This window comes from Capricornis sumatraensis, chromosome 4 (assembly GCF_032405125.1).
Source record: "Capricornis sumatraensis isolate serow.1 chromosome 4, serow.2, whole genome shotgun sequence".
Classification (NCBI taxonomy): Eukaryota; Metazoa; Chordata; class Mammalia; order Artiodactyla; family Bovidae; genus Capricornis; species Capricornis sumatraensis.
Window position 1 is genome coordinate 99868027 of NC_091072.1, and position 27751 is coordinate 99895777.

The 27751-nt window shown below is 41.7% G+C and overlaps 1 protein-coding gene across 4 annotated transcripts; it reads right to left on the reverse strand.

Moving 5' to 3' along the window:
• Window positions 1–3680: 3680 nt before the first annotated feature.
• Window positions 3681–23569, reverse strand: ATP23 (ATP23 metallopeptidase and ATP synthase assembly factor homolog). 4 transcript variants are annotated; one of them, XM_068971687.1, is made up of 6 exons: window positions 23324–23569; window positions 18838–18883; window positions 18047–18128; window positions 13634–13771; window positions 5741–5824; window positions 3681–3968 (listed from the first exon to the last, which is right to left on the reverse strand). In XM_068971687.1, the coding sequence occupies exons 1-6, from the start codon at window positions 23508–23510 to the stop codon at window positions 3765–3767; spliced, it is 741 nt and encodes a 246-aa protein (XP_068827788.1). In that variant the 5' UTR covers window positions 23511–23569; the 3' UTR covers window positions 3681–3764. The 4 variants fall into 4 exon arrangements, with proteins under 4 accessions (XP_068827788.1, XP_068827784.1, XP_068827785.1 ...); XM_068971683.1 differs by having other exon boundaries at window positions 18842–18883; window positions 23324–23388; XM_068971684.1 differs by lacking the exon at window positions 18047–18128 and having other exon boundaries at window positions 23324–23404.
• Between the last annotated feature and the right edge of the window lie 4182 nt (window positions 23570–27751).

The window sequence follows — 27751 nt, forward strand, 5'->3', positions numbered from 1 at the left end:
TAATTACGACATTTGTCTTTCTCAGATTTACTTCACTGAGTATGATAATTTCTCAGTCCATCCACGTCACTGAAAATGGCATTGCTTCATCATTTTTTATGGCCGAGTAATTTTCATTGCATGTATGCACCACATCTTTATCCATTCCTCTGTCGATGGACATTTAGGTTGCTTCCATGTGTTGGCTATTGTGAATAATGCTGCTATGAACATGGAGCGCCTGTATCTTCTCAAATTACAGCTTTCCCTGGATAGGAACAGGATTGCTGGGTCACATTGCAACTTTTTTTAGTTTAAGGAAATTCCATACTGTTTACCATAATGGCTGCACCAATACACATTCCCACCAACAGTATGGGAGGGTTCCCTTTTCTCCACACCCTCTCTTAGCATTTATTGTTTGTAAACTTTTTTGATGATGGCCATTGTGGCCGTGTGAGGTGATACCTCATGGTAGTTTTGATTTGCATTTCTATAATAATTAGCAATGTTAAGCATCTTTTCATGTCCTTTTTGGCCATCTCTGTCTTCTTTGAAGAAATGTCTATTTCGATCTTCTGCCCAGGGTTACTTGTTTTCTTGATATTGAGCTGCATGAGCTGTTTGTATATTTTGGAGATTAATCCCTTGTCAGTCAGTTCATTTGCAAATATTTTCTCCCATTCTGTGGTTGTCTTTTCATTTTGTTTATGGTTTCCTTGGATGCACAAAAGTTTTTCTAAGTTTAATTAGGCCCCATCTGTTTGCTTTTATTTGCATTACTCTAGGATGTGGCTCCAAAAAGATACTGCTACAATTTACATCAAAGAGTGTTCTGCCTATTTTCCTCTAAGAGTTTTATAGTATCTAGTCTTATATTTAGATCATTAATCTATTTTTAGTTAATTTTTGTGTATGGTGTTAGAAAATGTTCTAATTTCATTCTTTTACATGTGACTGTCTAGTTCTCCCAGCACTGCTTAATTCGAGACTGTCTTTATTACATATTCTTGCTTCCTTTGTTGTAGGTTAATTCGTCATTGGTGCATGGGGTTATTTCTCGGTTTTCTATCCTGTTCCATTAGCCTACACTTCTGTTTTTGTCAGTACTGTTTTGACGACTACAGCTTTGTAGTATAGTCTCTAGTCAGGGAGCCTGATTCTTCCAGCTGTTTTTCTTTCTCAGGAATGCCTTGGCTATTTGGGATCTTTTGTGTTTCTATACAAATTTTAAATTTTTTTGTTCTGGTTTTGTGAAAAATGCAAATGGTAATTTGATAGGGATTGTACTGAGTCTGTAGATTGCTTTGGGTAGTATAATCATTTTGACAATATCGATTCTTTCAATCCAAAATTATGATTTATCTTTCATTTGTATTATGTTTGATTTCTTTCATCAATGTCTTATAGTTTTCAGAGTACAGGTCTTTTGTCTCCTTGGCAAGTGTGTGTGTGTGTGAGTTGCTCAGTCGTGTCCAACTCTTTGCAACCCTAGGGGTAGTCTGTAGTCCCCCAGGCTCCTCTATCCATGGAATTCTCCATGCAAGAAACCTGGAGTGGGTTGCCATTCCTTTCGCCAGGAGATCTTCCCAACCCGGGGATAGAACCTGGGTCTCCCACATTACAGGCAGATTTTTTACTGTCTGAGCCCTGGGTAAGTTTATTCCTGGGCATTTTATCCTTTTTGATGGGATGGTAAATGGGATTGTGTCCATAATTTCTCTTTCTGACTTTTCATTGTTATTGTATAGAAATGAAAATTATTTCTGTGTATTAATTTTATATCCTGCAACTTCACTTAACTCATTGATGAGCTCTAGTAGTCTTCTGGTAGCATCTTTAGGATTTTCTATATATAGTTCATGCCTTCTGCAAACAGTGACAGTTTTGCTTCTTTTCCAATTTGGATTCCTTTTTATTTATTTTTCATCTGATTGCTATGGCTAGTACTTTCAAAACTATGTTGAATAAAAGTAGCAAGAGTGTACATCCTTGTCTTGTTCACTGCTGAGTACAATATCAGCTGTGGGTTTGTCATATACAGCCTTTATTATTTTGAGGTAGGTTCCCTCTGTGCTCACTTTCTGGAGAGTTTTTATCATAAATGGGTGGTGAATTTTGTCAAATGCTTTTTCTGCATCGATTGAGATAACCATGTGATTTTTTTCCTTCACTCTGTTAATGTGTTATAATCCACTGACCAGTTTTCATATGTTGAACCATCCTTGTACCCCAGCAATAATCCCACTTGGTTACGGTGTGTGATCCTATTAATATGCTGTTGAATTTGTTGTGTTTCTATACACTAACAATGAACTATCAGAAACAGAAAATAGGAAAATAATACCACTTATAATTACACCAAAAGGAACTAAATACCTAGGAATATATCTAAGGAAGTAAAAGACTTGTACTTGGAAAACTATAAGATGCTAATTAAAGAAACTGAAGATGACACAGAGGAAAAGATATACCATGCTCATGGATTAGAAGAATCAATATTGTTAAAATGACCATATTATCCAAGGCAATCTACAGATTCAATACAATCCCTATCAAAATACCAATAGTATTTTTCACACAACTAGAACAGTATTCTTGCCTGGAGAATTCCAGGGACAGAGGAGCCTGGTGGGCTCCCATCTATGGGGTCGCACAGAGTCAGACACAACTGATGTGACTTAGCAGCAGCAGAACAGCAAATAATTCTAAAATTTGTACAGAAACACAAGAAACAATAGCAAAAACAATCTTGAGAAGGAAGAACAGAGCTAGAGTTATCATGCTGCCTGATTTCAAACTATGCTACAAAAGCTATCCTAATCTGAACAGAAATGGCACTGGCACAAAACTAGACACAGATTAATGGAACAGAATAGAGCCCAGCAATGAACCCACACTTATATAGGCAACTAACCTATGACAAAGGAATCAAGAATATACATTGAGGAAAAGACAGTCTCTGCAATAAATGGTACTGGGAAAACTGAACAACTACATACAAAAAAAAAAAAAAAATCAACCTGGACTATTTTCTCACACAATGCACAAAAGTAAATTCAAAATGAATTAAAGACTTAAAAGTAAGACCTGAAACCAGAAAACTTCTAGAAGAAAACATAGGCAGTAAACTCTTTGTCATCACCCTTAGTAATTTTTGTTTTGATATGTTTCCTCAGGCAAGCAAAAGAACAGCAAAAATAAACAAAAGGGACATCAAACTAAAAAGGGTTTGCATAGCAAAGGAAACCATCAACAACATGAAAAGGTCACCTGCTAAATGGCAGAAGATATTTGCAAACAATATCTGATAAGGGGTTACTTTAAAAATATATAAAAACTCATACAACTCAACATCAAAAAACAAACAACCTGATTTAAAAATGGGTGGAGGATCTGAAGACATTTTTCCAAAAAAGAAATACACATCATACAAGGGCATACTTCACAGGTTCCATAATCAAGTATTAAAATAATCACATATAATAAAAACAAATAACTATCATAAAAACAAAACACAATAACAAGTATATTGTAGAAAATTTTAAATTAACAATTTATTTGCTTTATTTACCAACTGGTAAATGAAGATCCAAAGCTACAAAGATACAGTGTTTGCCTTTGCATTTAAGTCAATTTCATTTCTCAACAGTTACTTTTTCTGATGTTAGAATCAGCATCTTCTGTGTCTTCCCTGTATTTAATTGATCATTTATGTTTGTCCACTTAGGAACCATACTTTCTTCATGATCACTGAAGCTCTATAGTATAAAATATCATTGTCTTCATATATTTGAGTAGTATCGATCCCGGTTTTGAAAGTCTCTATGAGCATATCTTGCATAAGTCTTATTATGAGGGATCCTTCCAAAAGGTTCATGGTCATTGAAACAAGACTCAAAAACTTCATCAACAGCTTTCTGAGCTACTTCTTTGCTAATGTTCCTAACAGCCAGGATAGAACGAATGGCTCTGTCTCGCACACAAGTCTAAGGAGCAAGAAAGTATATAGTGTTAATCTTATATGAAAATTTACTCATGAAATAGTAACACTTCACAAAAGGTCTGAACCACGGTCAAAATTAATTTTCTCTCATGTTACTTTATTCATTTCTATCAGTCCAAAAAATAAAGATGCAATTATGGAGCATGTTTAGCTCAATCTAAAATTATTTAGGCATAAGAAAGATCTCTTCCTCTCTTCCCTTCTTCTTATCTTTCCCAATGATGATAAGTTCTAGGCAATATCTGCTAAACAGTAACTCCCAATTTGAAAAATCATTTTAAAAGTCTATAAATAAGGGTCTGGTTGAATTTTTTTAACTTGAATAAATCTGAAATATACTGCTGTGCCTCTCTCTCTCTCAATTTTTCATAGCTGACCATTGCTGGATAACTTCCTTTGAGAGGGGCATCTCCCCTGGAGGCAACAGGAAACCACACACAAAAATTGAAGGTTTTCTAATTTTTCAGGGGGAAAAAAAAAAAATCAGACAAGTTTTTTCTTGGTCACATGCTATACAAAAGCTAGGACTCTTCTCCCACTGCCTCCACTTATCTTCATCCTATCACCCGCTACTTCCAACCCAAGGTAAAAAGAGGAGAGATTTCTTTCAAAGACTCTTGGCCCCGGACGACATGCCTTATGTGCATTAGCCTCTTCCTGGGGATGTGCTGAGTGCACCCTGCTTCCACTCTTTCCACTGAAAGCCAGAACACACGGCCCATTCAAATGCTGCCTGGGCTGACTTCACCAGAAGAGCAGGGATTGGAGGGCACAGATGCCATTGTGGCTCAGGACAAGTCAGCAGCACATCACCAAGTGGAGCTGGCACAGGCTGAAAGCGTACCAGCCTTATCTGCGCAGTCACCCTTCCCAGGCCCCAGGTTTGCCTTCTAACTTCCATTCACTGAGTTCACAGTTTCTCTTAGTTCACTGTGACATTCCACCTTCCTCCCCAGAGCTGAGTTGAGTTACTCCACCAAGGACCTTCCTGTTGTTGTTCCAAGCCTGTCCCTTCTACATCTGGTTGAAACTGCTACCCTGATGCCCATGTACGTCACGAACTGGCCCAGCAACCTCTTCCCACAGAAAAGCTCTGACCAGCCCTTCTCCTCAGTGTGGACACAGAGCCCCTTGGTTGCTGTGGGAAGAACTGCTCACATTCTTCACCAGTCCATCAGTTCTAAATTTCCTCTCCCCGGGTCCATTTATCGGTGACGTTAAAAGCTTTCCAGCAGGACTGATCTTGCCTATAGTTTTCATTTTGTTTTGTTCACAAAACCTCTCAGCTCAGCTCTTCATAGTTAAGTCTGTGCCGATGCAGAGCTTTGCTGTCACATCACACAGCCTTGATAAAGGAGCGCTAATACACCCCGCGCTGCGCTGCAGTCTCTGTTCTGACAGGTATTACTTTTTTGTCTTAAGAACAATGATAGTTTGAAACAGAAGTCCAGGACTGTTAGAATAGAAGACAGGATGTGATTTCATCTCCATTCATTATCTACCCCCATCCAAAATGATCCCATGCGAGATATCATAGCTCTTTTCACTGTGAAAATCTCCCAGTCACAGAGCTTGCCCTTAATTATAAAACATAACTGAATTCCCTCTATTGGTTTAAGTGATATACATGTTGTATTCTTTTCAAATAATAGTTCTTTCACATTTCAAATACTAAATGTACTTCTCATTTCTCTATTCATTATTTCCACTCATAGCACTCTTGACAGTTAAGCGATTTCATATGTTAGTTTTTACCTGATGGTGTTGTTTTAATCCAAAATGCAACCTGAATATTTCATTTAAAAGTGAGCAGTCTCCACTCAGGTTAGCAGCTCGAACCTATCACAAAGACAGAAGGCAGACAAAAAGAAAGTAAGCACTTGTGCTCTATACCTTTATATCAGCTGATTTTTTTTTTATTATAAAAGAATATAAAATTGGCATAATTTTCTGAGGACAGAGTATCTGTAAGATTTTTTTCAACTGGTGGCTCAGACAGTAAAGCGTCTGCCTGCCGTGTGGAAGGCCCGGGTTCGATCCCTGGGTTGGGAAGATCTGCTGGAGAAGGAAATGGCAACCCACTCCAGTAATCTTGCCTGGAAAATTCCATGGACTGAGGAGACTGGTGGGCTACAGTCCATGGGGTCGCAAAGAGTCGGACACGACTGAGCAACTTCACTTCACTATTGACTTAAGAAGTTCTTAAGTTAAGAAAAAGAGCAAAGGGCTTCTCTGGTGGGTGAATGCTAAAGAATCTGCTGCCAATACAGGAGACATGGGTTCGATCTCTTGTCCAAGAAGATCCCACATGCCATGGAGCAACTAATCCCACATGCCACAATTACTAAGCCTGTGCTCTAGAGTCCAGGAACCGTAACTACCAAGCCCTTGTGCCATAACTACCGAGGCCCATGCTCTGCAACAAGAGAAGCCACCACGATGAGAAGCTGGTACACCGCAAGCAGAGTTTAGCCCCTGCTGGCTGCAGCTAGAGAAAAGACGGCATGGCAACGAAGATCCAGCACAACCAATAAATAAACAAATAACTACTGAATTCAGAAAAGCATGTTTTTAAAAAAGGCCAGACATCTATGAGCTAAGCTACAAAACATCACCTATTCAAAAAGAATTTTGAAAATGTTTCTCTGGGGCCTTAATGACAGAACTAATTTCTTTTGCAACCAAAAGTCAGAGTTGTACTTCTGAGTTACAGATTCTGCCCTCTACAATCTTTACAGATCCTCTGTTCTCACTTCTAGAAATGACCAAAAGGACTTCAAGAAAGAATTCTTCCAAAGACCTACAAACTGATCTTTTTTTTTTTACTTTATTTTAATTTACAATACTGTATTGGTTTTGCCATACATTGACATGAATCCACCACGGGTGTATATGCGTTCCCAAACATGAACCCCCCCTCCCACCTCCCTCCCCATAATATCTCTCTGGGTCATCACTGTGCACCAGCCCCAAGCATGCTGTATCCTGCATCGGACATAGACTGGCGATTCGATTCTTACATGATAGTATACATGATAGAATGCCATTCTCCCAAATCATCCCACCCTCTCCCTCTCCCTCTGAGTCCAAAAGTCCGTTATACACATCTGTGTCTTTTTTGCTGTCTTGCATACAGGGTCGTCATTGCCATCTTTCTAAATTCCATATATATGTGTTAGTATACTGTATTGGTGTTTTTCTTTCTGGCTTACTTCACTCTGTATAATCGGCTCCAGTTTCATCCATCTCATCAGAACTGATTCAAATGTATTCTTTTTAATGGCTGAGTAATACTTCATTGTGTATATGTACCACAGCTTTCTTATCCATTCATTTGCTGATGGACATCTAGGTTGTTTCCATGTCCTGGCTATTATAAAAAGTGCTGCGATGAACATTGGGGTACATGTGTCTCTTTCAATTCTGGTTTCCTCGGTGTGTATGCCCAGCAGTGGGATTGCTGGGTCATAAGGTAGTTCTATTTGCAATTTTTTAAGGAATCTCCACACTGTTCTCCAAAGTGGCTGTACTAGTTTGCATTCCCACCAACAGTGTAGTTTAATATGTGCATAAAACAGAACAGTACCTAAGACACTCAGGCGCACAAACCTCCCAGTCCTCCTAGCCCAAACCACTGAAACTCTCCTGGACCTTCCCTAAACCCATGTAAGTTCATGACCTTCCTCCAAGGCCTCAATTGGCCTGTGAAAAGTTAATGGGTACAGGAACCAAGAACATTCCAAACTGGTCATGCTATGAATATGACAGCCTGAAGTCAGCACGTATTTTCCAATTTGCTGTATCTTTAAGGTAAGAAGCAGCTTTGTGGATGTGCTCAGTCGTGTTTTCCGACTCTTTGCAACCCCATGGACTGTAGTCCGCCAGGCTCCTCTGTCCATGGAATTTTCCAGGTAAGAATACTAGAGTGGGTTCCCATTTCCTACTCTGAAAAGCAGCTTTAATATGTGAAAGAGTTGTGGAACTACCCACATTCTATAGCCAGCCTGGCCACAATTTTGCTCACTCACTCCAATCAGATGGCCCACTTCTTAATACTCCTATAATAACATAGTTTCATTCCTCTGAGGAGCTCAAAGCACTTAACACACTTTAACTAGCTAACAGGCATTAATTCTTGTAACACCCAAGAGAGAGAAATATTCAAAAGCTCAGGTTTCAGTCTTTTTTCCAAATTATATGAGTTATAATCAGATGCAGTAAGGCTGCTTATTAATTTCAAGGGAAAGAAAAAATAATCTAAGTTATGAAATATAAGCTTGAAATTTATATTAAATTTTTTAAGCTTCTCAGCACATTGCACTCTTCAATTAATGAAATGCAAGTATGAAATACAAATGTCTTTCTAGGAGCATATATATATGTATTTCTGAAAGCAATCCAATCAACATAGGAAGATAATAATAAATATCTTCCTATATTGTATTTTTCATACTGTTCATGGGGTTCTCAAGCCAAGAATACTGAAAGTCGTTTGCCATTCCCTTCTCCAGTGAACCATGTTTTGTCAGAACTCTCCACCTTGACCCATCTACCTTGGGTGGCCTAATACAGCATGGCTCATGGTTTCATTGAACTAAAGAAGGTTGTGGTCCATATGATCAGTTTGATTAGTTTTCTGTGATTGTGGTTTTCATTCTGTCTGCCCCCAGATGGATAAGGATAAGAGGCTTATGGAAGCTTCCTGATGGGAGAGACTGACTGAGGGGGAAACTGGGTCTTCTTCTGATGGGCGGGGTCATGCTCAGTAAACCTTTAATCTAATTTTCTGTTGATGGGCGGGGCTGTGTCCCCTCCCTGTTGTTTGACCTGAGGCCAAAACTATGGTGGAGGTAATGAAGATAATGGCAACCTCCTTCAAAAGGTCCTGTGCACGCATAAGGCACTGCTGCACTCAGTGCCGTGGACCTTGTTCCAGGCCACCGCCAACCCACACCTCCACCAGAGACTCCTGGACACTCACGGGCAAGTCTGGGTCAGTCTCTTGTGGGGCCACTGCTCCTTTCTCCTGGGTCCTGGTGCGCACAAAGTTTTGTTTGTACCCACCAAGAGTCTGTTTCCCCAGTCCTGTGTAAGTCCTGGCAGCTCTATGGTGGGGTTAATGGCAACCTCCTCCAAGAGGGCTTATGCCATACCCCAGGCTGCTGCACCCAGAGCCCCTGCCCCCTACAGCAGGCCACTGCTGACCTGTACCTCCACAGGAGAGACTCAGACACAGTTCTGGCTCAGTCTCTATGGGGTCTCTGGGTCCTGGTACACACAAGGTTCTGTTTGTGCCCTCCAAGAGTCTGTTTTCCCAGTTCTGTGTAAGTTCTGGGAGCTCTATGGTGCAGTTAATAGCAACCTCCTCCAAGAGGGCTTATGCCATACCCAGGTCTGCTGCACCCAGAGCCCCTGCCCCAGCGGCAGGCCACTGCTGACCTGTACCTCCACAGGACACACTCAAACATTTAATATCATCTTGAAAGTGAAGTTGCTCAGTCGTGTCTGACTCTTTGTGACCCCACGGACTGTAGCCTGCCAGGTTCCTCTGTCCATGGGATTTTCCAGGCAAGAATACTGGAGTGGATTGCCATTTCCTTCTCCAGGGGATCTTCCCAACCCAGGGATCAAACCCAGGTCTCCCGAATTGCAGGCAGACTCTTCACCATCTGAGCCACCAGGGAATCCTATATAGCTACAGGAAAGGAAATGTCTCAAAACTCAGAGATTGGCACCAGGCCCTTCACCCACAACATGCATTTTGAGATAACACTGGCACAAGGTGAGTTCACCCAGGCCATAAAATGATTGACATGAATCTTGAAGAAAGGCAGGTTTCCAAACAAAGACATGCAAACATTCAGGGGCAGGTCTGGCTCAGTCTCTGTGGAGTCTCCTGGCGTGCACAAGGTTTTGTTTGAGACCGCCAAGTGTCTCTGGCAGGTATGGGGTTTGATTCTAAATGCAATTTGGCCCCTCCTACCATCTTGCTGGGGCTTCTCCTTTGCCCTTGGACATGGGGTATATTTTTTGGTGGGCATTCTCATGTCGACAGTTGTTCAGCAGCGAGTTGTAATTTTGGAGTTCTCACAGAAGATGAGCGCACATCCTTCTACTCTGCCATCAAAGATAGGCAAAGATAGGCAAAAAGATAGGACACTGAAAGACAAACTCCCCGGGTAGGCAGGTGCCCATATGCTAGGAGAGAACAGTGGAGAAATAACTCCAGAAAGAATGAAGAGACAGAGCCAAAGAAAAACAACACCCAGTTGTGGATGTGATTGGTGATGGAAGTAAAGTCTAATGCTGTAAAGAACAATATTGCATAGGCACCTGGAATGTTAGGTCCATGAATCAAGGTAAATTGGAAGTAGTCAAATAGGAGCTAGCAAGAGTGAACATTGACATTTTAGGAATCAGTGAACTAAAATGGACTGGAATGGGTAAATTTAACTCAGATGACCATTATATATACTACTGTAGGCAAGAATCCCTTAGAAGAAATGGAGTAGCCTTTATAGTCAACAAAAGAAATGCAGTATTTTGGTGCAATCTCGAAAACAACAGAATAATCTCTGTTCATTTCCAAGGCAAACCATTCAATATCACTGTAATCCAAGTCTATGCCCCAACCAGTAAGTAATGCCAAAGAAGCTGAAGTTGAACAGTTTTATGAAGACCTACAAGACCTTCTAGAACTAACACCCCCAAAAAATGTCCTTTTCATTATAAGGGACTGAAATGCAAAAGTAGGAAGTCAAGAGACACCTGGAGCAACAGGCAAATTTGGCCTTGGAGTACAGAATGAAGTAGGGTAAAGGCCAATCGAGTTTTGCCAAGAGAACACACCCTCTCCCAGCAACACAAGAGAAGACTCTACACATGGACATCACCAGATGGTCAACACCGAAATCAGATTGATTATATTCTTTGCAGCCAAAGATGGAGAAGCTCTATACAGTCAGCAAAAACAAGACCAGGAGCTGACTGTGGCTCAGATCATGAACTCCTTATTGCCAAATTCAGATTTAAATTGAAGAAAGTAGGAAAAACCACTAGACCATTCAGGTATGACCTAAACTAAATCCTTATACAGTGGAAGTGAGAAATAGATTCAAGGGATTGGATCTGATAGACAGAGTACCTGAAGAACTGCGGACAGAGGTTCGTGACATTGTACAGGAGGCAGTGATCAAGACCATCCCCAAGAAAAAGAAATGCCAAAAGGCAAAATGATTGTCTGAGGAGGCCTTACAAATAGCTGAGAAAGGAACAGAAGCTAAAGGCAAAGGAGAAAAGGAAAGATATACCCATTTGAATGCAGAGTTCCAAAGAATGGAAAGGAGAGATAAGAAAGCCTTCCTCAGTGATCAATGCAAAGAAACAGAAGAAAACAATAGACTGGGAAAGACTAGAGATCTCTTCAAGAAAATTAGACATATCAAAGGAACATTTCATGCAAAGATGGGCACAATAAAAGACTGAAATGGTATGGACCTAACAGAAGCAGAAGATTTAAGAAGTGGCAAGAATACACAGAAGAACTATACAAAAAAGATCTTCATGACCCAGATAACCATGATGGTGTGATCACTCACCTAGAGCCAGATATCCTGAAATGCAAAGTCAACTGGGCCTAAGGAAGCATCACTACGAACAAAGCTAGTGGAGGTGATGGAATTCCAGTTGAGCTATTTCAAATCCTAAAAGATGATGCTGTGAAACTGCTACACTCAATATGCCAGCAAATTTGGAAAACTCAGCAGTGGCCACAGGACTGGAAAAGGTCAGTTTTCATTCCAATGCCAAAGAAAGGCAATGCCAAAGAATGCTCAAACTACCGCACAATTGCACTCATCTCACACACTAGCAAAGTAATGCTCAAAATCCTCCAACCCAGGCTTCAAAAGTACATGAACCCTGAACTTCCAGATGTTCAAGCTGGATTCAGAAAAGGCAGAGGAACCGGAGATCAAATTGCCAACATCCACTGGATCACAGAAAAAGCAAAAGAGTTCCAAAAAAACATCTACTTCTGCTTTACTGACTACATCAAAACCTTTGACTGTGTAGATCACAACAAACTGTGGAAAATTCTGAAAGAGATGGGAATACAGACCACCTGACCTGCCGCCTCAGACATCTGTATGCAGGTCAAGAAGCAACACTGAGAACTGGACATGGAACAACAGACTGTTTCCAAATTGAGAAAGGAGTACATCAAGGCTGTATATTGTCACCCTGCTTATTTAACTTATATGCAGAGTACATCATGTGAAATGCTGGGCTGGATGAAGCACAACCTGGAATCAAGATTGCCGTGAAAAATATCACTAACCTCAGATATGCAGATGACACCACCCTTATGGCAGAAAGCGAAGAAGAATTAAAGAGCCTCTGGATGAAAGTGAAAGAGGAGAGTGAAAAAGTTGGCTTAGAATTCATCATTCAGAAAACTAAGATCATGGCCTCTGATCCCATCACTTTATGGCAAATAGATGGGGAAACAATGGAAACAGTGACAGACTTTATTTTGGGGGCTCCAAAATCACTACAGATGGTGATTGAAGCCATAAAATTAAAAGACACTTGCTCCTTGGAAGAAAAGCTATGACTAACCTAGACAGCATATTAAAAAGCAGAGACATTACTTTTGCCAACAAAAGGTCCATCTAGTCAAAGCCATGGTTTTTCCAACAGTCATGTATGGATGTGAGTTGCACTATACAGAAAGCAGAGTACCAAAGAATTGATGCTTTTGAACTGTGGTGTTGGAAAAGACTCTTGAGGGTCCCCTGGACTGCAGAGATCCAACCAGTCTATCATAAAGGAAATCAGTCCTGAATATTCATTCGAAGTACTGATGCTGAAGCTGAAGCTCCAATACTTTGGCCACCTGATGCGAAAAACTGACTCATTGGTAAAGACCCTGATACTGGGAAAGATTGAAGGCGGGAGGAGAAGGGGATGACAGAGGATGAGATGGTTGGATGGCATCACCAACTCGATGGACATGAGTTTGAGTAAGCTCCCAGAGTTGGTAATGGACACAGAAGCCTGGCGTGCTGCAGTCCATGAGGTCACAAAGAATCAGACATGATTGACTGAACTGGACTGATGCTGCATTTTTTAAATGAACTGTTTTATTCTAGAGAAAGCTAGCAACTTTACCTGTGGAAGGCAGCACAGCAAACCCATCAAGAACTTTGACTGTAATCTTGCCTCTGCCACTTACTAACCATGGTATCTAAACAACTGCCTCACTTTTCACCAAATAAAATGGGAATAACAGTATCTACACTTCAAGGGATTGTTGTGAAGATTAAATAAGAATCCACAAACAGAACAGTGTTAGGTACACAGCCCGCAGTAAATGTTTATATAAATTTTATGATATAGGAAATGTTTATTCCATAGGAAAAATTGTTTTTTTATATTATAGTCATATAATAGTCAAATCACTATTATTAGGATTTAAAGGTTATATTTAAGACAAAAATTGTATTCAGTAGTTAAAAATGGAAATCGAAGACTAACATGGAATTATGACAAGAAAACAAATATGTTTAAATAAATCATACTTGAATAAAATGTTCAAACACACAATGTTCAGGGTGGAGGGAAAGTATCTTCTACAATAAAACTTACCTCAGAGCAGGCCAAATGTCTGACATTGGTGAACCAATTGACATGAGCACGACAATGATCAAACGCGTGAATGAGCTCGTGGGTGACCACTCTGTTCATATGGGCCTGATTACGGATATTATTCTGGCACAGAACAATCTAAGAGGCACCAAAATGAGAGAAGGTCAGTTATTTCCAAGAGCTACTCTCATTTCATAAGATTCCACCTTCACTCTCACCTGAGGGGGCTCACTGCATGGAAAGCCTCACCTCCTCTTCTCTATCAAGCCCACACCCAGCCCACCATCAAGGCCCACTCTTCTCCATACATGCCAGGAAGCCTTCCCCAAGGGCTCTCCTCTCCTTGGACTGCACAGCACTTAGTGTAAGGACATTTATTCACACACCATCCTCGCTGGGTGGACTGCACCAGCCTGTCTTGGACTCTTAATAATATTTAACTGTGGACCTTGGAATGAACCAGAGATTCAAATTCCAGCCCCACTCCTTACTAAGTCAGTGACCTTGGGCAAGTTTCTTAAGCTTTCTGTGCCTCAGTTTCCTCAACTATCAAAAGGAGATAACTTACATTACCTACCTCATAGAACTGTGAGAATTAAATGAGAATATATGTAAAATGCTTCTTATCAAGTTTCTGAATGAGCAATGAATCAACAATGCATGACCACACTGTCCCATTCTACTAGAATTGCCAGGAAAAGTCCTCAGAAAGACCTTCAGAAAGAAGTGCAAAAAGCCAACAGCACACTTTACAGGAAGACCCTATAAGAATAACAAAGACATGAGGGGTCCTAATAATAACAGTTTCTACTTACTCCATACTTACTATGTGCCAGACACTGGGACATGTCCCAGGTATTTTATATACATTCATTCAACATTCATTTATTCAACTACTGTTTATCAAGACCTATTAGATTTACAGTCTACAAATGGAGATAGAAATTAATCAAATATTTACCAAAATGTTTGAGCACATGCAATAACAGTTGTTATGAGTACATACAATGGAGTACCAGACCTGATCTGCAGAGTTGGGAAATGGTTCTGTGAAGAAGGAATGTTAAAACTGGGATCTAATGGATGGATGAACAGGAGTCAAATTTGAGGAGAGGGGAAGGGAGCATTCCAGAGAGAGAATAATACATGCAAAGGGTAGGGGGAGGGTTGAAGGACAAGAATGTTTGAAAAGGTGAAGGTAGGCCCACAGGACTGAAGCACAAAGCTGGAGGTGGTAGGCATGAGGTAGGGCTGGTGAGGTCATCAGGGCCAAGCCACTCTTTATCCTGACAGCAATGGGAAGTCACTGAAAGGGAACAGTGAAACAGGGGGTGTTTTATTTTGCTTTCATTCTTTTGACCACAATTGGAAAAACAGGCATAAGATGATCCAAACTGGATGCAGAGAGACTAACTGAATGAGAATAAAGTATTCTAGGCATTGGAGAAGGAAATGGCAACCCACTCCAGTGTTCTTGCCTGGAGAATCCTGGGGACGGGGGGAGCCTGGTGGGCTGCCGTCTATGGGATTGCAGAGTCGGACACGACTGAAGCGACTTAGCAGCAGCAGGAGCAGGCAAGAGATAACAGTGCCCAAGCTAGGGTGGTAGAAGCCTAAAAGGTATTTAGGAGGTAGACTGCACAAAATTTGGTGCTGGATAGAAAATGAGAAGGGAATAGAGGTATCAAGGATGATCCCTAAAGCTCTAGCTTGGGTAATAGGATGGATGGTGGTACCATTCACTGAGATATGCAAAACTAGAAGACCAAGTTGGGTGGAGATGGAGGATGGTAAAAAATCATCAATTTGGATTTGGACATGTCAGGTCTGAGATGCCTTTAAAACTTCCAAGTGTAGCTGTGCAGTGAACACTTGGCTCTACGGATGTGGAGTTCAAGACAGAGTTCTGACCTAGCAAAACAAATTAGATCACCTTGGCAGAGTGCCAGATAGAAAAGAAGGGGCTGTAACACTCTGGATTAAGGGACTTCAACATTTAAGGGCTGATACAGGAAGCTGAGCTACCAAAGGAGCAACTGCAGGAGTGCTGCATACCGGAAACCATGGCAAGCAAGTGGCGTTAGCTGTTCAAGTCAAGTGAATGCATGAGATATGAGCCAGCAATCCACTCTAGGCAGAGACCCTATGGCAACTCCTGCCTGTGTGCTTCAGGAGAGAAGGTGAAGAATTCAAAGCAGCATTGCTTATAATAATACAGTTGGAAATGACATTAGAGAGAGTACACTCTACTACAGACATACAGTGGAATAATATATACAACAGTGACACTAAATAAACCAGGGATGCATACAAGACAGAAGAATCTCACAATGTTGTACAAAAGAATTAAGTTACAGAGGACTATATCCTGTATAATTTCATAAAATGACAGAGTATTACATATGACCCCAAGTATATATAAAGCTTAAAAGCAGGCAACAAAGGACTTTCCTGGTGGTCCAGTGGCTAAGACTCAACGCTCCCGGTGCAGGGGTCTGGGGTTCGATCCCTGGTCAGGGAACTAGATCCTACATCCCACAGCCAAAGGTTTTACATGCCATAACTAAAGATTCCACATTTTGCAATGAAGATGAAAGATCTCACTTACCACAACTAAGACCTGGTGCAGCCAAATAAATAAATTTTTTTTAAACTTTTTTAAAAGCAGGCAACTACATAACACAATGTTTGACTGTATACATAGATGTTAAAACCATTCAGATAAGCAGGGAATGATTATTACAAAAGTCAAAAATAAGGAAGGGGGGCTATGATCCAAGAAGGGGCATACAGGCTTCTAAAGTCCCAGCAGGGTTTTATTTCTCAAATCTGTGTGGTAGTTATACAGATGTTAATTTTATTATTATGACTTAAAGCATACATATAGGTTTGTTATTCTTCTGTATGAATGAGATACTTCACAACAAAAATTTTAATTAAAAAGAAGAGTTCCCAACTGTGTATAACACTGCTGAGAAATACAATGAAGATTCAAAATGTGCACTCTATTTAACCCCAAAAGGGAATGGACCCACCTGGAGAGCTATAGGTGTTACAGTTATCAATTTACAAACGAGGAAGGGATAAGAAAGCTGTGGTACATATACACAATGGAATATTACTCAGCCATTAAAAAGAATGCATTTGAATGAGTTCTAAAGAGGTGGATGAAACTGGAGTCTATTATACAAAGTGAAGTAAGTCAGAAAGAAAAACACCAATACAGTATACTGATGCATATATATGGAATTTAGAAAGATGGTAATGATGACCCTATATGCGAGACAGCAAAAGACACACAGATGTAAAGAACAGTCTTTTGGACTCTGTGGGAGAAGGTGAGGGTGGGATGATTTGGAAGAATAGCAATGAATCATGTATATCATCATATGTGAAACAGATAGCCAGCCCAGGTTTGATGCATGATACAGGGTGCTCAGGGCTGGTGCACTGGGTTGGCCCTGAGGGATTGGGATGGGGAGGGAGGTGGGAGGGGGGGTTCAGGATGGGCAACACATGTACACCCATGGCTGATTCATGTCAGTGTATGGCAAAAACCACTACAATACTGTAAAGTAATTAGCCCCCAATTAAAATAAATTAATATTTTTTTAATTTACAAATGAGGAAACAGAGAATAAAATTAATAACTTGCCCAAGTCCCACAGCTAATAAGCAGGGGAATAAGGATTTGAACTCAAAGTCTATCTAACTCCAAAACTCAGACACCTCACCCCTCTGCTATGTTGCTCTTTCCCATGATTTCCCTGAAAAAGCTATAAATAACCAAAAAACATATAACGTCCCTAGCAGGAAACAATTAAACGTAGTTAAATGTGTGTTACATACTCATGATGGAATCAGTGACGTACGACACTTTTATCTACCCTCATCACATGACGTATCTATCTACCACCTCGAAACTCTGTCAGAACCCCCCACTGACTTAAAACTAACATGTGTTGACTTGAGTGTAATTTACAAGAGAAATCTCATTTAATTCTCATAATCATATCTGTGAGATAAATACAATCACTACCCATGTATTACAGATGAGGAAACTCACTCTCCTCATCAAAAATTCTCAAAGATGCATCACTTCCCACTGTGTAAAGATGAAACTCTTTATCCTGACATTCAAAGCCTCCCACCATATAGCAGCTGAACAGCACAATATCCCCTATGGTTAACCACACCCACCTCCAAGAATTTAACCTGCCTCAAATTCTATCTTTGTCTGCATGCACGTCTTGTCTCCCCTGTGAGGTGTGAGCACCTTCAGGGTCAGAATTGCGACTACCTCATTTTTTTTCAATCCTGCACAAAGTCTACTAAGTAGAATGCCTGGCATGTGGAAGGCACTCAGCAAACATGAGAACTGGAGGAAGGAAAACAACTCGGTAAAACGCCTACCTGAGACACTGAAGCGTCAAAACCTCCACTGACATTTCCATTACAATCTTCACAAGAAAAGTGTCTGTCTTTGTTAACAGCACTGGAAGGCAAGAATGGATTAAAGAGACAACGTCCAGCAGCAGCGTCCATGGGGCACAGCCCTGGGCCAGGAGACCCACATCTCCACCACTGCCACACAGGACACCTTAGGAAAGCAACTGAGCACCCTCAGCACTTAGTTCTCTCATCTGTAAAATAAGGAGACTGTCTGCAAAATCAATCCCAGTTCAAACGCCATGCCGTGAGTCCATAAAGCATTGGCTCGACGAATGAAGACCACACTGGAAATATGCTGGAGTTTCTGCCCTCGGGCCAGAATGTTAAGAAGGGGAGCTCAGAAGTCACTTTTTCTGATCTCCTCAAAGGTGAACGATACCTGGAAGGCTACTGTATGCATAACAAACTGAGACTTCTTCTCTATTAAGGATAATGCTGAGACTGGCATAGTGGAAAAACCAGGTTTGGTAATTAGTTACGATAAAGATTTTAAGTATTGTTTTTACTAAATACCTGAGGTGAATGGTGGAGCCAGAGATGTGGAGTTAGGGCAGAAGAGGTCTGGAGAGAACAAGGCCTGCCTGGAGAGAATGCGGCCAACCACCACCACCACCACCTACCATGTGGAAACGGCTTTGCGGCCTGAAGTGAAAAATCTGAAGTAGTTCCAGTTTTGGGGGGATGGGGGAGAAAGGGGTGGTTTGCTTTCAGCAGTCAGAATATAGAGTAGCACTTTAAAAAGATTTACTTACCAACCTGAATGCTTCATGGCATCAAGTAGAAGTTTGACATATGGATCTAGAAAGAGATTGATTCAATTACATATGGTAATTGGAAAAAAACAGCAGCAATTAAATTATCCAAATATTATAGAAGAAAAAAATACCTCTCAAATCTCAGTGAAGTAATACTAATATCTAATTTTAAGCAATACTAATTAGTAATTAAGTATACTAATATCTTAAAATTGATTTAAAAATGAATACAAAAAGATAAGCTTAAATTAACATAAAAGTAAGTCTTTAATGAAATGAAACACTGACAGAAATACCAAAAAGTGTACCACCAAACATCTCAGATAATATCAAGTATGTTTCTCAGTTAAATGATCAAACACAATGTGTTAAAGTATATACCAAAAGACTGAGGGAACGTATGTGTACAAAATATACCAACACGACCGTGGTCACAGCCACAGAAATGAACAGCAGCACAGTATCCCGATTAGAGGAAGGCAGTAAGTGGCCCCACTGTGGTCTGCCCTCATCTGTACACAGCATCCCATTCTGAGTACCACACTCTAAACAGGACCTGCCAACCAAACCCGTTCCACAGGGGAAGGTGACTGGAATAGCTCAGGGCTATGTTCCCAAGGAAGCAAGAAAGGGATTTGTAGATTTGGAAAGGAGAAAGAAGATACACAGATGGCCAAAAGGCACACGCAAAGAGGTTCAACATCTCTAGCTATTAAGGAAATGCAAATCAAAACTACAATGAGATTTCACCTCACACTGGTCAGAATGGCTATCATCAAAAAATCCACAAACAACAAATGGTGGAGAGGGTGTGGAGAAAAGGGAACCCGCCTGCACTGTGGATGGGAATGTAAATGGCTACAGCCGCTATGGAGAACAGTACAGACATTCCCTAAAAAACGAAAAATCGAGCTACCACGTGACCCTCCAATCCCACTCCAGGGTACATATCTGGAGAAAACCATGTTCCGAAAGGATACACGCACACCAATGTTCACTGTGGCACTGTTTACAAGAGCCAAGACATGGAAGCAACTGACAGAGGAATGAATAAAGACGTGGTACATGTACACAGTGGAATATTACTCGGCTACCAAACAATGAAATAATGCCATCTGCAGCAACATGGATGGACCTAGAGAGTGTCATACTGAGTGAAGTGAGTCAGAGAAGGAGAAATACCATATGACATCCCTTATATATGGAATCTAAAAAGAAACGATAACAAATGAACTTACAAAACAGAAAGAGACTCACAGACAGAAAACAAATTATGGTTGTGGGGCAGAGTGGGGGTGTGGGAAGGGATAGTTAGGGACTTTGGGAAGGTCATGTACACACTGCTATATTTAAAATAGATAACCAACAAAAACCTATTGTATAGCACATGGAACTCTGCTCACTGTTACTTGCCAGCTTAGATGGGAAGGGAGTTTGGAGGAGAATGGATACATGCATATGTATGGCTGAGTCCCTATGCTGTCCACCTGAAATTATCACAACATTGTTAATAGGCTATACCTCGGACACGACTGAAACGACTCAGCAGCAGCAGCAGCAATACAAAATAAAAAGATTAAAGTTTAAAAAAAAAGATTTAACTAAGGCCACAATAATTTCAAGTATCTGAAGGGGTGTCATGTGGGAATAGATTCTGCCAACATTTGTTCAGAGAGCAGAACAAGGACCAAAGGGCAGACGTTAGATGGAGCACATTTCAACTCAGCGTGAGAAAGGGTTTTTTCAACAATTACAGCAGTCGATACAAGAGTCTGGTAGCCTCAAAGGGCTTCAAAGATAACCTGTTCCAACAGAGGTCTAAACACACTCTGATCAATTGACGGCACAGAGGTTTCTGATCAGTGATGGGGGTGAAAAGGCCTAGACAACGCCGGAGCCCCCCACCACCACTTCTAAGAATCTATGAGCCTGTTAAAATTACATGAAAATATAAGGAACCCAAGTGCCTCTAACATCAACTTTTCACATAGATGTCCTGTCTGAGAATATAAATGCACAGCAAATTACGTGACATAAGCAAAAAAAAAGATATTAAGGTTTTCAAATGCTGAAAGCAAAAACAGGTGAGTAAAAGTATTGTTGGATGAGCAAGTTAAGTACTGGTTACTGCTTTTCTAACCTGATCCCTCTTGAAGAGTGTTAACAGTAAAACAATTATTATTAATAAATACTACTTAGTGTATATCAAGTATCAGGCACCATACTAAGTGCATTATTACTGAAGCAACTGAGAGTTTTACAGAGCTGAAATGGGTTCAAAAGTCTAGTGTCCCCTTAAAAAAAAAAAAAATGCTGGGACCACATTGGTTTGGTTCTTCAAAGAAGGACCTGCAGTATTTAGAATGGATGTGCTCTGGAGAAAAATAAACTAATGTCTCCCTTGAGGCCTGATCTCTTTCATCACACTCATCCCAGGGATAGGATTTTAAAGCTGCAGGTTGATGCTTTAATACACTAACAGGTTCTCCAGCAGCTTTCCCCTTGGAAGGTTGAAGCGGGTTAATTACTACTGGGACTCAAGTTCAGCACCTGGTCCTTCTCACTTCCTATCTCAACTCTTCCTCCACTTTTTGGCTCTTCCACTGTAAGAACAGCTAGTTTCTTTATTCAGCTCCTGATACACTGGCACTTTACACTTATAAAACCTATTCCTCACAACAACCCTAAAAGAGGTACTTTCACCCCTTCCCAACTCCCTTTTCCTTTCCCTGATAAAGACAGACAGGATCAGAGAGTCAAATCACTCTTCCATGTGTAACAAGGAAAGGGATCAAAATTTAAACCCACATCTAAATCTGCAGCCCATCCTTCCCACTGCATTCCACTTTGGAACATTTTAAAGGCAGGGTCCCAACTACTCTCTGTATTTGCCCAAAGCAGAATCTAGGAGGCATTTGATACCTATTTGCAAAGTAAATAAAATGTCATCATTCCCCTCTACTCCCCTTTCTCCTCCCCTGATTCCTGGAGATGCAGGTAATCTCAAGAAGGATGGAAAACTCACTGAGTGGTTGACTTCTGAACTGTCACTGGCCAGCTATGAAACAGTAGTCTTATTTGGGGCAAACAAGTTTGTCTTTGATTCTCTTAATGTATCTAAAGTAAACTTGGGAAGTCTAGGGCCTTGTAAAAAAGTTAAGAAATCTCTAGTGCAATGTCCCTGGATTTAGAAACTGGTCAGTAGATGGTGTCCCTATGTAACCCACAGCAATGGTTCTTAACCTTTTCAGGTTCATGGGCATCTTAGAACATCATGGGGCTATGAACTCTCTCCCCAGAAAAATGCCCTTAGAAGCATACAAACAGGAGTTTCGCAGTCGATATCAGATGTTTCCACATTCTGAAGCCCATCCGTGTATGAAGGTTAAGAACCCTTTTCAACAAAGAGTAGGACTGCAAAACTGTCTTTGCACTGCCAGCAGCAGTGAACCAGGACAAAACGGGGCAGGGCACAACCCTTAAAGAATGACAGCGCTGTTGTGGACATGACATAAAATGGTTAGACCAATTAGGCCCAAGATGGCAGAATATCCAACTTTCAGTAGATCTTGAGCCTTATTATATGCTCATTTTAATTTATCAGCATGCTAAATGACACAGCGCACAGCAGTTCTGAGGCTAACCATAAAAGGCCAAACAGTGGGCTCTGGCCCCAATCCTGGAAATCCCCACCATGTCTCCAAAAGAGTTGGAATAATACTCCCACTCATTAGCCTATGAAATTATCCAGCCCATAAAAACTAACCAGCCCATATATCCAGGCCACCCTCACCACCTGAGACAGACCACCTTCTGTCTGTGGTACATGGATCTCCCAGGGCCTCCCACCTTCTGAGACAGCCCACACTGTCTATGCAGTTTGTATCTCTCTCAGTAAATCTACTTCTTACCTATCATTTTGCCTCCTGCTCAATTCCTACTGCAGTGAGACAAAGAACCTGAACTTCCTGAGACCAGGTGTGCGATTTCAATTAAAAGACAGCAGGTTCCGGTCCCAGCCTGCAGGGTTCAAGTCCCAATCTGAGTTTTAGCTGGGTTCAAATCCCATCTGAGTTGCGCGGTTTCAGCAAGTATGCTTTAATTAACGTAGCTCTTTAAAACTCTGCTTCACCTGGACTCTCCAGTCCCCATATTAATGCACAATTTACCTATGAAATGAGAGGATCTGTCAGTGTGAAGGAAAGGGCTAACTCCTAACCCGACTCCTCATTCACGCCACAGGCAAACGTAGTCCTGAAGGGGGCCTCAGCGCCTTCTCTGATCGAAACTGAGGCTCAGACCTCCACACCCACCCCACGATGCCAAATCTGCCTTAACTCTGCCCTTGGGGCCAGAACCCGGCCTCCGCCACACCTGAGCCAAACCCAGAGCCCCCTAGCGGAGGGGTGCGGAGGCCCCTCCCTGCCCGCCGGGTCTCAGACCCCACCCCGCAGACGTCCAGCCCCCGGGTCAAGGCTCCTACTTGTGGCCAACGTCTTTAAGAGCATAAGCTGGCACTTCTGGTTGTTGGTGAAGAAACTGGAGAGGAACGCTTGCTGTGGCTTCGCCTGAGCCAGCCGCTCGGAGAAGACTTGGCACCCGACGTGTTGCTGCTGCAGCTGCTCCCCTGCCACGGAGCCCGGCTCGCGCTCATCCGGAGCTTCTGCCATGCCTCCCACGGACTTTGCCGCGGCTTCTTCCTCCCGCTTCGGGCGGCGGAGGGTGAGAGAGAGAAAGGTAACCTCCCTCCCACCGCCCAGGCCCTCCCTCTGCCAGGCCGAACCGGCGCCAGGCCGGCCGCCGTCGCTGGGCGGGGCCAAGGACGTTCAGTGGCTGGGGTCTGCAATCCAGGACACAGAGGGTGTGCCGGGCAAGAAGCGCGGGGCGGGGCGACGGTAACGGGGCGGGGCGACGGTAACGGGGCGGGGCGGCGAGTGCTGGGCGGGGCGGCGAGTGTTGGGCGGGGCGATAGTTGCTGGGCGGGCCTAGAGGGGCGGGGCCAGGCGCCAGCTGGCTGAGCAGGCCCGTACCCTCGCAGAAAGCAGCCGGCTTGTTATGGGCTTCGCCCCTGTCCCTCGGCGTGCTTGTGCGATCCCCACAAGCCTTGTTCCGCAGCCTCGCTTCCTCGTGCACACTCCTTCCTTACCTCCTGACCAGTGCTGGCCATTAAATACCCTTCTCCCCCTGAAGGTTTTTGTCATCTTCCGACTTCCTGCTTTGTCCACCAGCAGGCTAACTGCCGTCTCTGGTCCACCTCTCTCTTGACGCCCCAAATATTGAAAGGACTATTTCCTGGAAACGTTTGAAAACTGCAATTATAACGATTGGTCACGCTACAGTCCTCAAAATATAAGACCAAACTCCTTTTTTATTTTGCCTCATCTAGGCCATTCGCCCACCCTATTTTTTTGACACCAAAAATAACTCTAATTGATGAAATAAATTAATATTTTATAGCAAGACAAGAATAACTTAAACATAAATTTTTTCTCTGCCAGACCGAGCCTTTTCCCTCCCCTTTAGAGTGTATTGTGCATCTGCATTAACCAGAGCTTATAGTCCTTCTCAATCTTGTATAGTGTCAGGATGACCCACTACTTCATAACTCCTTGAGAGATAACGTTCCTTCTGTCAGTAATTCATTTGATGTAGAACCCTTTATCTCAAAAACTGCTGTAACTGTGCTGTGACCTCTAAGGGGCGGGGCAGTCCTCAGAGAGCTTTCTGAAAGACTGTCTCCCAGGTTATAAACCTCAGGTTGTCTCAAATTAAATTTTCCATTTCTTTCTTAGATCAACTATTAATTTTTTCATCAACATAACAAAACACAACATTTTAACTTATACCTCCAAGCCTTAGAATCCCATGGACAGAGGAGCTTGGTAGGCTACAGTCCACGGGGTCACAAAGAGTCGGACACGACTGAGAGACTTCACTTTCACTTTCCAAGCCTTAACTCATACTTCCATCCTTAAGCCCTCATCCTTGGTCCTTACGGAGAAGGAAATGGCAATCTACTCCAGTATTCTTGCTTGGGAAATCCTGTGGACACCGTCTGGTGGGCTACAGTCCATGGATCGCAAAGAGTCAGACACAACTGAGCATGTACACATACACACACACACACACACACACACACACACACACACACACACACCCTCAGTCCTTAAATTCCAGGTCCTGATCAAATCTACCTAATCCACAAGGCATTCCCAGATACCTTAATCAAAATTAATCTCTTCTGATCTCCCAATGTACAAAGTACTTTATACCTATTATGGCTTCATCAATACCTGACAGGTTTTAACTAACTTGTGTTTCTCTTTTTCCACTAAATTTACTCAGTTCAGCTCAACATTTATTTAGCACCTTCTACGATGTGCCAGGCATGGCAGCAGAAACATAAGAGAACTTTTGAGGTTGAGAGGAGCATATGATTTATGTAAGAAAGGTATCTAAATCATAAAGATTCAAGAGATATTGAGGAATAGGAACAGTACCTATGTGTCAAAGGTGCTCAATAAATAATTGATTGAGATGCTCAGATTACTCATTCATTTGAAACATAAAATTATGAACACCTCCTATGTACATAGACTGCTAAAGCTATAAGAAAAATGCTACTTTATTAAGCTGAGATAGGTTATTTGTTATTCCTACCACAACCCTGCAAAATAAATATTATCAGTATATTTTGCAGATAAAGAAAGTGGGCTCAACAAAACTGAATAATTTATCCAGGACCACACAACTAGCTCTAATGTAGTAAGGGAACTAAAATATACAAATATGGAAAACTAGACCATTATGAAACAACCAGTCCAGTTGTCAGACTCTGCGAACCCATGAATTGCAACAGTCCAGGCCTCCCAGTCCCTCACCATCTGCCAGAGTTTGCCCAAGTTCCTGGACTTTGCATCAGTGATGCCATCCAGCCATCTCATCTCATCCTCTGATGCCCTCTTTTCCATCTTCCCTCAATCTTTCCCAGCAACAGGGTCTTTTCCAGTGAGTCAGCTGTTCATATCAGGTGACCAAAATACTGGAGCTTCAGCTTCAGCATCAATCCTTCCAATAAGTATTCAGGATTGATTGCCTTTAAGATCAACTGGTTTGAACTCCTTGCTGTCTAAGAGACTCTCAGGAGTCTTCTCCAGCACCACAGTTCAAAGGTATCAATTCCTTGGCATTCTGCCTTCTTTACCGTACAGCTCTCACAACCGTATGTGACCACTGGGAAGACCATAGCTTTGACTATATGGATCTTTGTCAACAGAGGGATGTCTCTACTTTTCAACACACTGTCTAGGTTTATCATAGTTTTCCTGCCAAGAAGCAATTGTCTTCTGATTTCATCGCTGCAGTCACCATCCACAGTGATTTTAGAGCCCAAGAAGAGAAAATCTGTCACTGCTTCCACCTTTTCCCCTTCCATTTGCCATGAAGTAATGGGGCCGGATGCCATGATTTTAGTTTTTTTTTTAATATTTAGTTTTAAGCTGGCTTTTTCACGCTGGAGGAGGGAATGGCAAGCCACCCCAGTATGCTTGCCATGAGAACCTAGACCATTGTAAGTTAGTGTAATTAGTCTGGAATTCTCAGGGAAGGCTAGATAGAGAAGATGGGGCCTGAAATGGACTATAAAATGTGAACTTCTGAAATGCTATTCAGCTACTATATTACCAAACTTTTTTTTTTTTGATGCTCATTGCTGAAGGCAACAGAGAGAAAACTAGAAAACTGTATACCAAAATATGATCAGTAGTTGTCTACATATCAGATTATTTTTATTACATTCATCCACATTTTCCTAATGTTCTATAGTAAGTATGTATTACTTTTATAATCAGAAAAATAAACTTTTAAAAATTGAGTAGGCTTTGGATGCCATATGTGTAATTTCATCCATTTATACTATAAAGACATGAGTGGAATGGGAAGGCATTTGAAAGAGAGGAAGTGCAAACACAAATTACTAAGTTAAAAAGAGAAAAATAATTACTGCAGAGAAATGAGAACTTAGGCAAAGATTTAACTATAAGGATTTTCATTTCTCCATTGCAGTACCAATTAAGAACAGAAAGAAGGTATTTCTCTGGTGGCCCAGAGGGAAAGAAGTCACGTTGAAGTGCAGGGGATGTGGGCTCGAGGGACCTGGGTTTGATCCCTGGTCAGGGAACTAAGATCCTGCATGCCTTGGAGCAACCACTGAGCCTGAGCGCTGCAACTACTGAAGCTGGCATGCTCTGGAGCCCATGCCACAACTAGAGATCCTGCATGCCGCAACTAAGACCCAACACAGCCTCAACTAAGACCTAACACAGCCAAACAAAAAAAAAAAATTTTTTTTAAGGATAGAAACTGTTCTAACAAAAAATACAATGGAAAACATACAACCATGTTGGTTTTTAAATGAAATATGCTATGAAAGTGCTGCACTCAATATGCCAGCAAATTTGGAAAACTCAGCAGTGGCCACAGGACTGGAAAAGGTCAGTTTTCATTCCAATCCCAAAGAAAGGCAATGCAAAAGAATGCTCAAACTACCGCACAATTGCACTCATCTCACACACTAGTAAAGTAATGCTCAAAATTCTCCAAGCCAGGCTTCAGCAATACAAGAACCATGAACTTCCAGATTTTCAAGCTGGTTTTAGAAAAGGCAGAAGAACCAGAGATCAAATGGCCAACATCCGCTGGATCATGGAAAAAGCAAGAGAGTTTCAGAAGAACATCTATTTCTGCTTTATTGACTATGCCAAAGCCTTTGATTGTGTGGATCACAATAAACTGTGGAAAATTCTGAAACAGATGGGAATACCAGACCACCTAATCTGCCTCTTGAGATACCTGTATGCAGGTCAGGAAGCAACAGTTAGAACTGGACGTGGAACAACAGACTGGTTCCAAA

What these genes read in the sequence shown, in the direction of transcription:
- ATP23 (XM_068971687.1), bottom strand. Translation starts at nt 23,510, where the DNA reads ATGGCAGAAGCTCCGGATGAGCGCGAGCCGGGCTCCGTGGCAGGGGAG. An exon ending in TTGACGCTTCAGTGTCTCAG is followed by an intron (nt 13,772 to 18,046) that starts GTAGGCGTTTTA and finishes GGTGCCTCTTAG; the next exon opens with ATTGTTCTGTGCCAGAATAA. An exon ending in GACATTTGGCCTGCTCTGAG is followed by an intron (nt 5,825 to 13,633) that starts GTAAGTTTTATT and finishes TCTTTGTGATAG; the next exon opens with GTTCGAGCTGCTAACCTGAG.